Here is a 16,956-nt window from a genome sequence, read left to right on the forward strand (position 1 = left end):
ACAGCTGCGGCTTCTGTAGCATGCCGACTGTGCCAACAGGTTAGGACTGACTTATGTATGGACTACATTCAAATTATATAATTTTGGCATTGTTATTGCTGACACTTTGTGCTATTCAGTGTAGAATATTAAGAACACAGCAGTTAGAAGAAAATGAATGCATTTCAATGTGGGGGTGTTGTGAAGGTGAAATATGATGAGCCGCTGCAGCGATGCCACCAAGCAACAGATGAACTCAGCCATAAAGCTGTTCCGACATCCAACATCTGTCCAGCTCAGCTCTATCCAATGTATTCTGTCAGGCCACGCCCCCAATTGTGTTGTGTTACATACACCAAGTCAGGCCATGCCCTCAGTTTTGTCACTTTTACTTACTTTTTTTAATGTTTCATTTTAAAATGTATATGTGATGAATCAATGATAAGACAATAACAAAGCATATATCATCATATAAGCCTGTGTTTTGCTGATATTTATTTAATGTTTTGAATGCAGCATTTTTATATTTTACATAGCTCCATGTGTACTGCACATGTTTTAATACTCACTACAATTAGTCAGTGATTCTTGTGTCTGCAAACTCTACTGTAAACACCGAGCAGAGCATGGATTTTGTGTTTTTTTTTAAGTGACCATAGCAGGTTTATCATTGGCTCCCTGCCCGTAACACGCGTGAGTGTGTCACTGAACGTCAAACACTATTTTTGGACCTGTGAATATAGGAAATGCACGTCTGCACCTCTAATTGAGTAAGTCACTGTAGTTAACACACCTTACTGAAATGGCTGGCAAACATGCGTCTATATCACGCCTGGCATAATTTTTAAAAAAAGATACAAAAGGTGAAAAACTCTCTGAAGGCCAAAGTGAAAATTATGTTGAGAACTAAAAGGCACAGCATATCAGTCTCTTAACTGTCATCAGATAAGGGGAAGGGTGTAAGATCAAAACATCACACCCGATTTTCCACTTGGGCCTTTAGAGAATGCTCAGGCTCAGACTCTTTTATTCTTAGCTTAGCTGGTTATTTTTGGACTGTATTTTTTCTTAAATTGAATTCCTCTATTACAATGTAAAAAAGCAAAATTGGTTTGCAGGTTGAAAATTTTAAATACAGCAATACTGGATGTCAGCATTAACCATTTGTAAAACTTCTGTTTACGTGTGTTTTGTGTCTTGAGTGATTGTTTCTTAAGCATATTGATTGACAGGTTGGTGGTTTCCTGGAGTAAGAAGACCCCAAAGAAAGCCTCTTGGCTCTAAGTACAGCTCAGACCTATGTTGGTCAGCAGGCTGCCAAGGAGAGTAGCCACAGCACATTTAGGCCAGTGGGACTCACTACATGTGACTAATGAGTTTGTTGAAACCCTTTTAAAACACCAGCGTGAGGAGCCAAATGTTCCATGTGTCCCATGCGCAAACAAACAGAAACACGTGCAGCACCAGACTACAAATGCTCCAAGTGTGTAAATGTGAGTATTTAATACAGCACTGAGAGCATCACTGACTTTAAACACTTAATTCAATGTCAAAAGAAGCTTATTATTCCTCACAATTAAGGATGCAGTGACTCATGTACACACTGTCACGTGTGCAGAGGTGTGATGATCAGAACATATTGCGTGAAACCTTCACTCTCTTCTCTCCATGTGTAGTTTTACAAGGGGAAGAGTGAGAGCAGTCTGGTAGAAGATGTCTGCAAAGGGAAGGGATGCGTCACTGGATTAGTGCCTGAGAATCTGTCCCAGCCTCTTCCTCCAAAGCTGTAGAGACGCCTCCAGAAGGGCACACCACTCGCCGTTCGCTTTTCTTCCACCAAGCCTTCCATATGAGCCAGCCAAGCCTTACTTCCCCACCAGGATGAAGAAAGAAAAGAAAACACATGCTTTGCTATTTCTCGTCCTGCTTCACTTCACCTTGGGTATGCTCTATTTCTCTTTTCTTTTCATCTTTGTGTGTGGTTAAGACTTCTTGCCTTGCTCTTATCTGGTTAATCCTCTAACACAAGGCAGGCATGTCTCTCTTGGTGTAGACTGTCATGCTGCTTGCACTTCATATTTAAATATGTTTGTATTTACATAGTAGAAAAATCCAAACATATTTTTAAATTCTTCTCTGTCCTCCTCCTCCTCCTCCCTGCTTTCGATTCCCGTCTTTTTCAGCAAGTAAGTGCAACAGAACAAAAATACAGACAAACGTACATGACCTGTACATATGCTATTTTTCAGATTTATACAGTATGTAATGTATATTGCCAGTAGGTTATTTCATTATTTTATCACTTCTGTGCAGATAACATGCAAATTTATCTGTTTTCCCATTAAGGACAATCTGACTATGCTCCATATTTTTATGATAATGGACCCAGTAGTACAAATGGGAATATGGCCTTGTTTAGCATCTCCGAGGACACACCAGTTGGTAAGTCCTACGTGCACTTCAATGATGAGTTGAAATAACACAGATCTGGTTCATTTTGGATGTGGTAAGATTTAGTCTAGTGTAAAGGTTTACTTTAAGTGTGTAAGTGTCTCAATGAAATGATGAAATGATCATACTGATATGAGGCTCCAGCTAATCACTGTAATGCCTTTTGGGTTGTGACGTACATCAAGACTTACGAGAAGAAAACAATATGGGTGGTGGCTCATCTGACCAGATTATCAAATGTGCCAACAACACTGAATCAGAAATACTGAGAAATTAAACTAAGGCATTTGCACAGTGTGATTTTAATGAACATATGAATATCACATTTTTAATTAATTTTGGCAGTATTGTATCTCATTTCCTTTTTCATTGTAGGAACACAGATATACACCCTGAATGGCACAGATCCAGAGGGGGATCCGGTACGATATGGTCTGACTTTTGAAAAGGGTTCCAAAGAATATTTTAGGGTAGACCCCAAATCTGGCAACGTGACTCTAATTCAGGAGCTCGACAGAGAGGTGAGCCTGTTGATGAGACTGTTGCCTTGAAGAATCCTGCTGTAAATCTGTCAGCACTTTCTCTCAAAGTGTCATTTTAATTTTCTTTGTAGAAACAAGATGAAATCTCAGTGCTTGTTAGCGTAACGGATGGTCGTAATAAAGTAAGTGTTTGTTTCTTATGCTTTATAGTGTATAGATTGTCATGAGTTTATTGCATTAAGCCATTTTAGTGTTTTTGGCTATGATATGTGACATAAAACAAAAATAATGAGAGAAAGGAAAAACAGCTGTGTGAAAAAGGCAGATATCTGCTCCTCCAAAGTCTGTGCTGTTACAGAATGAAAAACTACTGGAAATGTACTATGCTTTTTCTGACCACCTTCAGTTTATTATTTTTCTCCTAAAATGGATATAGTTTTGAAATGAATTCCAAATTTCAGTTGTTTTATTTGTAGATAATATTTATTTTTTGTGTGTTATTGTTTTCAGGTTGTTGAGACAGTGAGAGTGTTTGTCACTGACACTAATGATGAACCACCTGAATTTCAAAACCTGCCTTTCATCATTGATATCCCAGAGGTGCAGTATATGAAACAAATCCACCTCATGTAATAAAATAAATTAAGGAAATGCCTGCTAGAGGCATCGCTCTGTCATTAACCACCTCTACATCTGACGACAGGGTCAAAAAAATAACGACACTCTGGATTAAAGGTGAATTTAGGTTATAAAATCTCTTGTCTCTTCACCAGGACACTGCTCCAGGAACTAGCATCTACAGAGTCCAAGCAGTGGATAAAGATATGGGCGCAGGGGGCAGTGTCTCATATTATCTCCAGGTAACTTTAAATCTTAATTGTTATGCCAGTTATACACAGTTGTGACCTGGCATCTCTAAACCACTGTTTTGGCAAAATTGAGGGCTAGATGGGAAATCTTTTTTAACTGAAATGAAACAAGGCTGCACAAGACTGTTCTAGGCTCCGATTTCATTTCAGAAACACATTAGAGGCTTCATGGTGAATTTTTAAGCACTAAATCTTGGTGTTTGTTTTGACTCTAAATTAGTTTTTTATGCTCAGGTGACAAGAGTATCTAGACACACCTCATTTAAATTTGTAATACTTGCACAACCAACTACTCCTTAAAATGGCATTCATGCTTTTATTTTGTAGCATGCAGACTACTCCATCTGCCCTTACTCTAGTGCTAGGAAAAAAAGCTCCCTGCAAAATGCAGCAGTGTATAACACATATAGAAAGGTGTCCTAAGGTAATTCACACTAAAATAGTTCTAGCTATTCCTGTATGTGGCCTCCAGGTGAATTCAGACTGTAAGATTTTACTAATCACTTACAGTGCTGTAGCTTGGCTCCAGCACCTACACCCTGGAATCCACCTTGAAGTCTGCCAACAAGTTTATCCTCATTTCCCAAAACCATATTTAAAAGCACCAACAAGCAATTTTTGTACAATTTTACACAACTTTGCTTTTATTGTTCTTTTATTGTTACTGTGCTTTGACTTTCATATTTTAATCAATTGGAAAAATATATGATTTCTTTAATTATAATGCAGAAATATTAACCACATAGTGAGAGTTAACTGGCTTGGTATGGCCCAAATGCTCAGGCGTAAGACCAAAGGTCGCACTGACATCATGAGAGCTCTGCTGCCATGTGGCATGAGGAAAAGGGCATTCGAGCAATGCGACAGTGTGTGAAGAGGAAGGTTAATGCCATACCAGAAATCAGTCTGGAAACAGTGTTACTTCACTGGATTAAATTTCAATTACATTTTAGCAGGCATTGACAGCTTAATAGGGGTTTAATTTTGGTCTGGGCCAACAGCTGACAGCACAGGAGTTGTTACTGTTCATGTGTCAGCTGTGAGACAAAACTGTCCTGATCAAATCAAAGTGTGTAGAAAAAGCTGAGGTTAATTGGGATGTTAAAAACATATTCAAAATTAGCTTAAGTGCACTTTATTTCTAAATTTAACAAGAACTGAAGCACATGTGTCTACTGTGTGCTCTTATTATCAGACCTCCCCATTTGCCAAGTTCACCATTGATGGGCACAGCGGGATCCTTCGAGTCAAACCTGGTGAGACTCTGGACTACGAAACAACACCTACGCATTTTGTGACAGTGGTTGCAAAGGTGAGAAGTTGCTGTTATCCTCTGGGTTTGGGTTTTTCCATGATTTGTCTCCTCTGGTGTCATAAACACACATTGACGTTATGAGCAACTTGGGTTGCAGCTTTCTTCATATGGAACAAGTGTTAGTTTTTAATAGGATCTACTATAGTTTTTGCAAGTTAACACTGGCAAAAAAGCAAAGCAGCACAGGAAGCCGTCTGGTGATGGCCCAAGGTCATGGAAAGTTCGATCATAACTCCTCTTTATGAGTGCCGACACCTTTGCTGCATTTTCTAAAGTCACTGCTTGTGAAGCAGATGAAAGTCTGATGCGATGCTGACACTGTTGTTCTCGGTGTGAGAAACCTAAAGTGCAATCCTTCTGTTGTGAGTGAGAGTTCAGTTTGTTTTTTAGCCTCAGCTGTAGCCTATCTGTTTGTAGAATAACATACAATAACATACATCATCTCTTTCTGTACAACTTTTTTATTCATGCAGACAAAATCACTCTCACTCTTCAAGAAGCAATATTGCATTAAAAGCATACCCATGCAAATGAAATTACAGATGGCTGATAAAATCATACTAAACCACCATAATGCTCATTTCTTGTTTGATTTAGCTACAGAAACCAATATATCAGTGCTGCATGTACCTAAACAAAGACCACATTTATAATGTGTGTGTGTCCATTACCTTCCACTAAACTGACATGAGAACCTATTTTAAGACTTTATCATAATTTGCCTTGGGTAGAAGCATGAACCAGAGTCAGATAAGAATTCATTAAAATTGCTAACTGCAGTGTTAACTCAGCCATCTGCCTCACTGTTTATTTTCTCAGGATGGAGGTGGAAAATACAAGGGAAAGCACCAGGTGTTGACCTGCACAGCCACCATAACAATTAATTTAATTGATGCCCAAGACATGCCGCCATCTTTCATAGGAACCCCTTACTTTGGCTATATCTACGAAGTCTCAGTTCCTGTAAGTTCTTCTTGTATTCTCCACACAGCAGTGATGGTGATCAGGATATTGGTTTAAGTTACATGCTATAAATATTTCAATATTTCCAACATTAATTCTATTTTTTTTCTTTCAGGGATCTGACATTTTCACAGTGTATGCTAAAGATGGTGATCAAGGCAATCCTAACTTCATACATTATTCTATTATGAATGGTAAGAACAATGCATGAAAAAATGTGTAATGTAATCAGATTTGTTTATTTATGTTTGTTCTGTTTAGTCGTTTTAATATCATCAGTCTCCAAACACATACAAACATTTTTGACATCCCCTTTCAGGTAGTGATGGTGTTTTTGACATAAATAGCACTAGTGGATGTATCACCCTGACAACTTATCCATCTCTGCTGAAAAATGAATTATATGAAATTAAAGTCAAGGTAAAGTTTGTCTCTTGGGAATCACACTATCATCTCATATAAGACATTTGGCATTTTTTTTTCTGAATGTGTTGCTCTTTGTTATTTTTGAAAATCAGGCATCTGAGGTAGGACCAGATGATAAGCTGCTGGACTACGACATTACCACCGTGACGATCCGGGTGGTGGATCTCAACAACCACCCTCCAACTTTTTACGGAGAAAACGGACCACAGAACAAGTTTGAGGTCACCATGTATGAGCATCCTCCTGCAGGGGAGATTCTCCGAGGGTTTAAGATCACCGTCAATGACTCCGATCAAGTAGGTTTATTTCTAAATTTCACTGAACCCTTTGAAAATGTTCAGAAAAATCAAGAATGAAATGTTACTCATTATACCATCATCATCCTTCATCCTGCCTCATGTTGCATTGCCTGCCAGATTGTTTTCCTTTTTCGTTTAGGTTTGCAGAGGCCATTTGTCTCATGAACCTTCAGTTTTACACTTTACTGTTTATCTTTCTTTGTAGGGAGCAAATGCTAAATTTAAACTGAGACTAGTTGGGCCGAGCCGAGTGCTGCGAGTGGTTCCCCAGACTGTTCTCAATGAAGCGCAAGTGACCATCATTGTGGAGGACACATCTGGCATCGACTATGACAAAGGACCAACCCTAACTTTTAAGGTTATACCTCCTATACCATATGATTCTTTATTGAAATGACAGCAGTAGTTAAAATAGAGCTGCAACTCTTCACCTTTTCATTGTCTTGATTATCTTTTGAAGTAGTTTTTTTTTTTTTTTTGCTTAGAAATTTCTTTAAATTGCTCGATCAGCACAAACCCCAAATGTGACCATTGACAAAATATAAATGTTTAACAAATTTAACTCTATTAACTGTTGGCTTTTATTTACAACGAGCATTATAATATGTACACTCTTATTCATCTTATTTATCAACGTGTCAGTAAACTTAACGGTTAATTGACTAAATAGTTCAGCAGTTATTTAATCTCATCTGTCTGCAGCTGCTGGCAGTGGAGATCGACACTCCTGAGCGCTTCAGTGCAACAGCTGACATAGTGATCAACTTGCTGGACACCAACGACAACATCCCCAAATTCACGTCCGAGTATTACATTGCCAGGGTTGCAGAGAACTCTCCTGGAGGCTCCAGTGTTGTGGCTGTAACTGTGAGTCAATCATGATTGAACTCTGCTTTAACGTGACCCAAAGTGATTATATAATCCATCAATCCTGCAACAAATGCATATTACTCCATGCAGCTCATCAGATGAAAGCAGGACAAAAAAAAAATAAAAAAAATCACACTTTGTTTTTGTTGTTCCTAGTTAGGAAATTCATCATGTGTCATCATGACCTGATTTTTGTTAAACCTCAGAGAGAGTTATTATTAATCGAAACATTGCCTCACTTATCTCATCCTTTCCATGGCACTGTATGTATCCTGCTGCCAGATAATGTGCACAATGTGCACACAGTGTAGCATAAAAAGCTTAGTTTTGCCGAAAGGTTAATCATGCTGATCTATGCCACCATCCGCAATCAACCCAGGAAGCAACTTACAGTTTGCCCCACCCACTGTACATGAGCTTAAGGCCCCCAGCTGTTTATCCTTGGCCAGCTCTAATAAAATACATCTAAACTGACTACTTTCAGTTGTTTTGTTTTTGTGTAACTATATTGCATTAGTTTAATCAGTAGTGGATAATTTCACACTATATTTTATGCACTGTAAGAATTTGGTTTCTAATCTCTGTCCTGTTTTTTTTCCTATAGGCAAATGATCCAGATTCTGGGCCTTGGGGTGAAGTCAAATACACAATTTATGGATCAGGATCAGATTTGTAAGTAAAAACCTTTCACTCCTGCCAGTTTCTGATCTGATCAAGTGATCGTTAACTCTTGCACTTCCACAGTACACATTTCACAGGCCTTAATGGTATATTAATATGAATATGGCTCAAGACTGCTCAGAGGCTTAGCGTGTTTGGTAAATTCAGTAAACATGACACCAGTCTTGATTCATCTTTGTCTCTTTGATGGCAGAGGTAAGCAGGAAACCAGTTTGATTGGCCCCTCTGCTGCACAAACAGCTCGCTCTAAAATGGCTGCAAGATGCTGGCTAATCTCCTAATTGGATTGGAAGGTTAAAAATAGACAGCCTGGCCCGTCTCACATAGGGAGAGCCAATTAACATGCAATGTGACAGCTGGAGCCACAGAAACGGCAGCTTTGAAAAGCAAGGCAGCATGCACCGAAAGAAAAGTGAGAATTTATGCTTGTCTGCAGGCAGCAACCTGAGTTAATTGTGCGAAAGTTATCAGTTTCAAGGCAACTTGTGAATTTTCACAGTGGAAAACGAGATGGAAAAGACGGCTGAATAAAATGGCAGAAAGCCCAATGTTGAACTAGAAAGCAGTCTGAAAGCACAAATCTACACTGTAGGTTGTATAATCCTTTAAATTTATCATTTTCACTGTGCCACACGTGTGAAGTATTTATGTGATAACATATCTGAAGTTAGTCTGATGGTAGAAGTTTTTTGTATTAAAAAAAGATGCATTTAAAAAAGCACACAGTGAAAGATGCTTACTGATAGTGATTAATAGTTGCCAGTGATGAGTTTTGGATGAACATCTGTCTAAATTTGGCTGAAACTGCACATTCTGTCAAAAGGATTTATGACAGTGTATGTAGACTCAAAATCAACAGGGAACCAAAAAACATGTTTTATAACTTGGCAGATATCACTTACAGATTTTATTGTTGATGTACGAAGTCTGCTGTACTTGCCCTTAGGGAGGAAACAGACAAGGGAGGATGAAATGAAACTGAAATCCAAAAGCTGTATACATTTTTTGCACAACAATGCCTTGAGATGTAGTTTCACAGGCTGTGATGCAAATGTCACTTATGCTGTGAATTAGGATGCCTATATTAGAAACACCCAATTTGTTGGTTGTTTGGCACTGAATGTACAGCTGTAGTTGTGACTCATACACCAAACTGATCTAAATGCAGGTTTGCCATCCACCCATCATCTGGCCTCATCTCCACACAGCCCTGGACCAGTCTGGATGCAGAGGTTAGGTCTAAATACAACTTCTACGTCAAGGCTGAAGATTCAGAGGGGAAGTACAGCTTGGCTGAAGTCTTTGTCACAGTTCTTGACGTGAACGACCATTCTCCAGAATTTGATGACAAACTCCTGGAGAAAACTATGATCATCGGGGCACCTGTCAAAGTAGAGGTAAATTTACTCAAATGTTTTGCTCGTCTACTGAAAAGCAATTTATCACTTGCTGTTTGTGATCATGAATTTTGAAACGAGTGACCACATTCTGAAAGCATTCTACAAAAGTCCAAGACAATCTTAAAACTAATATTAAAATGAAAGCATCCAAAATGAATTTGAATTGCCATCTGGGTGCAAATCATATACTGTATAACAAAACTGATAAATTAAGGCATAATAATATTACTCTATTGTTCAACTCGCTTACTAAAAGTCAGTGTTATGTAATTGCACTCATGGACCTAAGGGATAGCTGTGGCTCAGGAGATAGAGCAGCTTGGGTGCTAGTCATGATGTTGCAGGTTCAATTCCTGTAGGAGACAAGTGATTGTACTTATACTAACAAAACAGACAACTTAGTTACTTAAAGCATCCATGAAAACCAGTGTTATGTAGGTAATTCTGACCATGGAACTATGGGGTAGCTGTGGCTCAGGAGATAGAGCACCATGTGAGCTCGTCAGGGAGTTAGAGGTTCAATTCCTGCAGTGGGCAAGCAGTTGTACTTATACTGACAAAACAGAAACCTTAAAATTATTGAAATCATCAGTGAAAACCAGTGTTAAGTAAGTAATCGAAATAATAGAACTAAGGGGCAGCTATGGTTCAGGAGATAGAGCAGGTTGTCCATTAATCACAAGCTTGGCAGTTCAATCCTCACCTTAGGTAAGACGTTCTACGTACAGTGCGTAAGTAGACTATATAACTTTAGTCATCCAGGTCATTTAGGAAAACCAGTGTTATATGAGTAAATTAAATGATAGAGCCAAGGAGCAGCTTTAGCTCAGGAGGTAGAGCAGGCCGTCCACTATACAGAAGGATGGTGGTTCAACCCCTGCCATGAGCTCCTTGAGTGAACAGACCAGGGGTGGGGGTGTATGTGGAGAAGTGAAATTGAAACAGATAAGTCATGGCTACTTGAGTCAAAACATTTCATCACTCATCTTAGTGGTCCAAGTTAGTTTGAGATCATAAACACAGCTCCTGGGGTTGCTCGGACACTTAAACCACTCCACAACAATAAGGTGGCAGTTCAAGGAGGGGGTAAGTTGGCTAGAGATCTTCATTTATTCTTCAGGTGGGCTACGTAAGTATGAAGATGTGAAGTGAAACCAATTTGCATAATAAATTAAGATCTCTAGCCAATTTACCCCCTCCTTGAACCACCACCTTATTGTCATGGAATGGTTTAAGTGCCCAAACGATCCTAGGAGCTATGGGAGCTACATGCCCCTGGTAGGCTCTCCCAAGGCAAACAGGTCCTAGGTGATGGGCCAGACTAAGAGTGGAACATGAAGAGCAGCATGAAGAATAGGAAGTACATGCTCACGTGGGCAACAGTGAAACCTGGAGGGGCATGATTGGGAGGACTGGCCTATCCGATCTGAGTGGTGTTCTGTTGTTGGACTTCTGTCCTAGTCTTAACTTGTCCATAATGAACACCATGTTAAAACATAAGGGTGTCCATCAATGCACGTGGCACCAGGACACCCTAGGCCGGAGGTCGCTGATCGATTTTGTGGTTCTTTGTGGTCATATGGACACGTGGGTGAAGAGAGGGGCTGAGCTGTCAACCAGTCACCACCTGGTGGATCTGCTGGTGGAGGAAGAAGGTAGACAGATTAGGCAGATCTAAACATATTGTGAAGGTTTGTTGGGAATATTTGGCCTACCCCTCTGTCAGAGAGGTTGGGGAAATTGAGTCCAAATGGATCACGTTCTCCACCTCCACTGTCAACGCAGCAGTTTGGAGCTGTGGTCATAAAGTCTCTGGTGCCTGGGTTCAGCAACCCTGAAACCTGGTGGTGGACACTGGAAGTAAGGTTTGCCATCAAGCTGAAGACTCTTATTGAGCCTGGCTGGCTTGTGATACTCCTGAGGCAGGTGACAGGTACTGGCAGGCCAAGCATACTGCGGCCCGGGCAGTTGCTAGGGTACTGGAGAGGAGAATTTGGCCAATAGTCAAACCTCGGGTCCAGGAGGAACAATGTAGTTTCGTCCCGGTTGCTTGTTGGACTGGGATGAACTTGGAGTAGAGCCGCTGCTCTACATTGAGAGGAGCCAGCTGAGGTGGCTCAGGCATCTATCCCATGTCCCACTGGGAGGAGGTGGTCCTGGGGAAGACCCAGGACACGCTGGAGGGACTATGTCTCTCAGCTGGCCTGGGAATGCCACGGTATCCCATCACCCACCCCAGAAGAGCTGGAGGAAATGTCTGGTGAGAAGGAAGTCTGGGCATCTCTGCTGGTGGTGAAATGTTTCAACTCAACAACGAGGAAGTCCAGTTGCTATGACACAGCTTCCAGATAACCTTTCTGCTAACTTTTACAGGCAGTGGATGAAGATGCAGAGTCCCCAAACAATGTAATTGAATATTCCATCATGACAGCTGATCCTGACAACGCATTTGATATCAACGCTGACACTGGGGAGATCAGGCTGAAGCCATACATTAAGTCCATGGAGATTGTGCAGAACATCACCAAGCAGAAGGACTGCAAATGGTCTGTGGTGGTCCAGGCCCGGGACCGAGGCTCTCCATCCTTCAGCACGACAGCTGTGGTCAATATAGATATCACAGAGGCGGTAAGACCTACTGTACTCTTACTCTCAGCATGCTTGCAGTGCATACTTTTCCAAGCTTGTAGAATAAATCAGTTTAACTTATGATAAAAGGCGTGGTGGCCATGCTATGCAGTTGCTAATTCAGAATCCCTGTTGCAGCTCCTCATATTTCATTGACCTCAGCTTTTTAAAGGATACCACTGGTCATTTTTTAAATACTTTTATCAACATGTCTCAAAACCAGCAATGAATTTATCTCTTTAACAGGTTAAGTCCATGTCATCACATCTTAATGAAGCCAATCATCTGTTGTCCAAAAGTTATTAAAGCTGCATTAAGCAATTTTTAGGCTATTAGGCAGTTTAAGCTAAGAATCCAATGCAATAATATGACTTTTATACATTTTTAGCAGTGTGTGGACAATAGAGGAAAGCACATAGAGTTTAATAGAATGTGACAGGTGTGGGTCACAGACGGACAGTGCTGGTTAATAAGATAAATTCATTTTGGTTGACTCAGCAGATTTGTTAAGAAAAGGTTAAAGAAATAATATTACCAGTGTTATCCTTAACAGGTTTTCTTTTACATTAGCCCATGTTTTCATCAAGCATATCTTTGCTATATGCCTTCACAGTAACACTTTACAGTAAGGGTGCAAATCATATATTTAAATGCTCTTTTAGTAATCCATGACTCATGATGATTAAATGCAGGAATTATTGCAAGATTTATAAAGAAGTCCTGTTACTTATGGAACTTTTGGCCTTGTTATTCAAATGGAAATTGATTTTGTAATTGGCAATTCAGTATGCAAGTTGGAATGTGACAAGGTGCTGGAACACTGGCTCAAATGGGAGCAAATGGGACTCAGGGTAAGTTAAATTATTACAATTAAGTAGCACATGCTATCCTGCAGACAACATACCAATACCTGAAACCTTAATTTTAACCAGTGAGCTTAACCCGAGTCCTACTTGCTGCATGAGATAGCGTCTCATTAACGGCATTTATATTCTGCTCGTCAAGAGCCCTGGTGACTTCTTGGAGGAGCTGCACTGTCAATTTGACCATACTGTTTGCATAACTGTTAAGGTGCAAAGATGTACTCTGCCTCTGATTGGCTGGTGGGATCAGGTGTTAATGGTAACAGGTACAGAGCAGAGCCTACCTTTAAATGATTCATCTTGCAGTAATCCATGCATTAAGTCATGAATTGCACATTTTACATTACTTAACTATATGATTTGTACCGTTATAAAGTGATACAGTTTTCACCATGTATTCATCCCTTCACTCTGCACGATGAGATGACTCAATGTGTTTGGTTTTGTCTCTGTGTCGTGTATCGTGCTTTTCAGATCAAAGGCCGAATTATTTCATACTTCATGGGCCTCAGCAAGCGTCCACTGACTGTTTTTGGAATTTGTGTCAGCATTGTCATTTCCCTCATTTTACTAACAATATGCGTCTCCACAATATTGTACTGTAACGCAGTCAAAAAGTCCCGAATCAACCCTGAGAGTAACTATATTAAAGTGATCCGCAGGGTCAAGTGAGACAAAAAAAAAAAAAAAAAAAAAAGGATACTTGTACATTAATTATTATAAACATGGATGAAATATTTTTTTACTGGTTGGCTATTGTCTGTAAAAGAGTACTGGAGCACATCTGAAGGAGTAATTATCCATTTTTTCCATTCTACTCTTTTTGATTGGAAAATATTGTAGATACAACATTTTTCTAATGATTTAGTTATATTCCTAATTTTTACACTACCAAAACACTGTCTTCGTCGTCTAAAACACTTTTTTAGAGCATGACTCAGACTGTTTGGCTGTCTAAGTGACTGAGATGGAACATTTTACTTGGGATTAAAACATGGATTTGCTCACTTAATCTCCATTTTTCCACACAAACATTTACTCCACTGTGTTTTTCTGTCATCATTCTTAACAGCCCTCATTGCTCACAAACCAAAGAGAAAACCAAAAACGCTGCTCTACCAGACGCATTGCCAAGAACTTGCATTGTGCTTACTTCTTAGCTTTGCATCAGCAGTCCTGTACTGTAGGACGGAGGACAGCTGAGTCCAGAGACAACTTGTTTGCGCCTCCTCTGTCAGTACTTTGCTCAGCCATCTTTCATGCTTGCATGCTTTGGACAAATGCTGCGCTAACACTTGGATTTAGTCCTTGGGACTTGATTTAAGATATTTTATTTGTGCTCTTTTACAGACTCCTCTCAAGGGGCCTATGGCAGCCTTTTTAATGAAAAGTAGGGACAATCCTATGAAAGCTCTAGGTATGGTCACTGTTATCATTAGTATGTTGGTAGGAGTGACTGTCTTGATCTCTACGGCTATGTTCATGCGCAACTCAAAGTCCAACAGGATCATGCCTGCACGCCGCATCATTAAGAGACGAGCCAGGGACCAGCAGCCCTGGACCTTCAAGATGCCCATTATCAAATTCAACAACCCAGCAGACAAGTTCCTAATCGGTGACCCAGAGAGCGGCCCCCAACGAGACACCAGTAGCCTATGCCTGAAGCCGCCAACCCCTAGTGCTCCTTGTCTGCCCCCCCCACCCCCATCTAACACACGACCCAGCGAGAGGCTCCGGGTGGTCCCAACAATATCAGGTGCGCTGGCCTCCAAAGGCTCAAAGAAAGCTAAATCTAGTCGCCGCAAAGAAGGAAATATTAGTTCTGCTTTAGTGTCAGAGCTTAAAATGAAGCTGGAGCAGAAAATAATTGAGAGCAACCAAGGTTATTATTAACTCTGTCACACAAACATCTTGTTTAAGGTTGCATGGTCCATTCTTTGACAGCTCTATGCTCTTAGCTCATCTATTGTCGGAGAGTTCTTGCCTGAACATCATGTGATGATCTGGCAGAGCCTACCTTTAAATTATTCATGCATAAAAGCGTAAAACAGGAAGATTTACAGATATTTGTGTCTGGAGATGAGAGGAAGATATTACACAAGTAGGTGAGGAGAGAAGAAAGCTCGAGCTGATGGCCCAGTCGTAGATAATTCACCACTGCCATCTTGAGGGGGATTTTATCATCTTAACAGTAAGAAGCATCACTGTAAACTGCAGGGAGAGAGGATTACTAAGACATACTGTGTATACATAACTTCCTGGAAAATGTAATGTTAAATACCCTGTAATGTGTTTGGCGCACAATTAGGATTTCATCCAATGGGGAAAAAATGTTTCTTCTTGCTCAGTGGAGCATGCAGCTGAATGACATGGTCATAGAAACACCAGTGCTTACTCTGAAGTGCTAAAGGACCTATGCGTTAATATTTTTTACTGTGTTATATCAGCCGTTGCGCTTTTTGTATGATTACTATGTGCCACTGTAGGCTTTCACAGTAACAACAAGCTGAGTTGCTTTTATTTACTTGAATGTGTACTTCTAGAAAATGCTTTTATATAAACATGGGTCAATTTTGAATGTACAGCCTTGTATTTTTTTTTTTTTCATTATTTTGAGTATATGACTGGATATGAAAATTGCTGCAGTAAATAATATAAAAGTGCAACATCTAACTCAACTAGTGAGACATTGTTGATAAAACTTAGTTGTATGCTTGATTTTGTTTTTAAGCTCTGATTGCTTTGTATATAACCTACTTGGACATGTCTTTAATATATATATCAATATTTAGTCTGTGTCGAACATTTAGGGTCCAGCACAAATTTTCATGTTTCTGCCTTCAAATGTAGGCAACTAAAATTAGGCATTTAACTGTGCAACATCTATCATGTATCTGACTATATCTTAATTTAGATCATAAATAAGTTGAGATAAACTATATATCTCAACTAAAAACTACACTTGCCTGGTCCTTCAAAGTAACATATTTGTACTGTCTTTGTACCATCTTGATTTTGAATAAATATTTGAAAAGAATTTGCTCTGTGTTCTATTTAGTCCATAGGTTATAATAGTCTAATTAGTTTACAGCAGTTAATTTTAGTTTGTAAAGGTTAATGAAATATTTTAATGGACATGGGATTTTGACATGTGTACAGATTAAAAGCCTACAGTCTTTTCAGTGGATGTTAAAGGCAACGTATAAATAATAATATATTAAATATATGTTCATTATGAAATGCTTATGTGCCACACTGTAAATCACTGCAGAAGAATAAAATACAAGTCACGTTAGGTCACATGCCACATTATATCACACATGTCACACCACACAAATATTTGGTGGTTCCAGTCTTAAGTGAATTTGCTAATGTACAATTTTGAGGGAAATATACCAGAGAAATATTTTACTTTTTGCTGCACTACATCGTCCCACAGTACAGTTAAAATTAAAAGTGTTTTCCACCATTTTTCTTGTTTCATTCACACCTCAAAAGTAAAATTATCCAATTACTTAGAAAAACATAAAGATTAGAAAACTAATCTAAATCAATAACTAGATTGAAACAGTCTATTCAAAATGTTACACACATTCTCCATTGTACAACTGATGGACAAAGAATGAGCTTGGAGCTGCCTCTAAATGGAAATATCATGTCATGCTGACTAGGATTCAGATGGAAAATCTGCTTTAATCTGCTTACGAGTGTATGTATAAATGCACAGGAA

At 39.5% G+C, this 16,956-nt stretch overlaps 1 protein-coding gene across 2 annotated transcripts; it reads left to right on the plus strand.

Moving 5' to 3' along the window:
• Positions 1–696: 696 nt before the first annotated feature.
• On the plus strand, positions 697–16,204 carry LOC113135915 (cadherin-related family member 1). Of its 2 annotated transcripts, XM_026316265.1 has the most exons (19): positions 697–1,472; positions 1,656–1,921; positions 2,163–2,165; positions 2,326–2,421; positions 2,806–2,951; positions 3,044–3,094; positions 3,423–3,512; positions 3,686–3,772; positions 4,977–5,093; positions 5,916–6,059; positions 6,175–6,253; positions 6,379–6,479; positions 6,578–6,781; positions 6,990–7,142; positions 7,487–7,651; positions 8,259–8,326; positions 9,504–9,732; positions 12,109–12,363; positions 14,577–16,204. In XM_026316265.1, the coding sequence occupies exons 2-19, from the start codon at positions 1,861–1,863 to the stop codon at positions 15,117–15,119; spliced, it is 2,592 nt and encodes an 863-aa protein (XP_026172050.1). In that variant the 5' UTR covers positions 697–1,472; positions 1,656–1,860; the 3' UTR covers positions 15,120–16,204. The 2 variants fall into 2 exon arrangements, with proteins under 2 accessions (XP_026172050.1, XP_026172051.1); XM_026316266.1 differs by lacking the exon at positions 697–1,472 and having other exon boundaries at positions 1,586–1,921.
• Positions 16,205–16,956: the final 752 nt, after the last annotated feature.

Source organism: Mastacembelus armatus, chromosome 19, assembly GCF_900324485.2.
Source record: "Mastacembelus armatus chromosome 19, fMasArm1.2, whole genome shotgun sequence".
Lineage (NCBI taxonomy): Eukaryota > Metazoa > Chordata > Actinopteri > Synbranchiformes > Mastacembelidae > Mastacembelus > Mastacembelus armatus.

Excerpts from the sequence above, each read along its gene's own strand:
- LOC113135915 (XM_026316265.1), top strand. The coding sequence starts at position 1,861 with ATGAAGAAAGAAAAGAAAACACATGCTTTGCTATTTCTCGTCCTGCTT. Across the intron at positions 7,143-7,486 it reads GACCAACCCTAACTTTTAAG|CTGCTGGCAGTGGAGATCGA; the intron begins GTTATACCTCCT and ends ATCTGTCTGCAG. Across the intron at positions 7,652-8,258 it reads CCAGTGTTGTGGCTGTAACT|GCAAATGATCCAGATTCTGG; the intron begins GTGAGTCAATCA and ends TTTTTCCTATAG.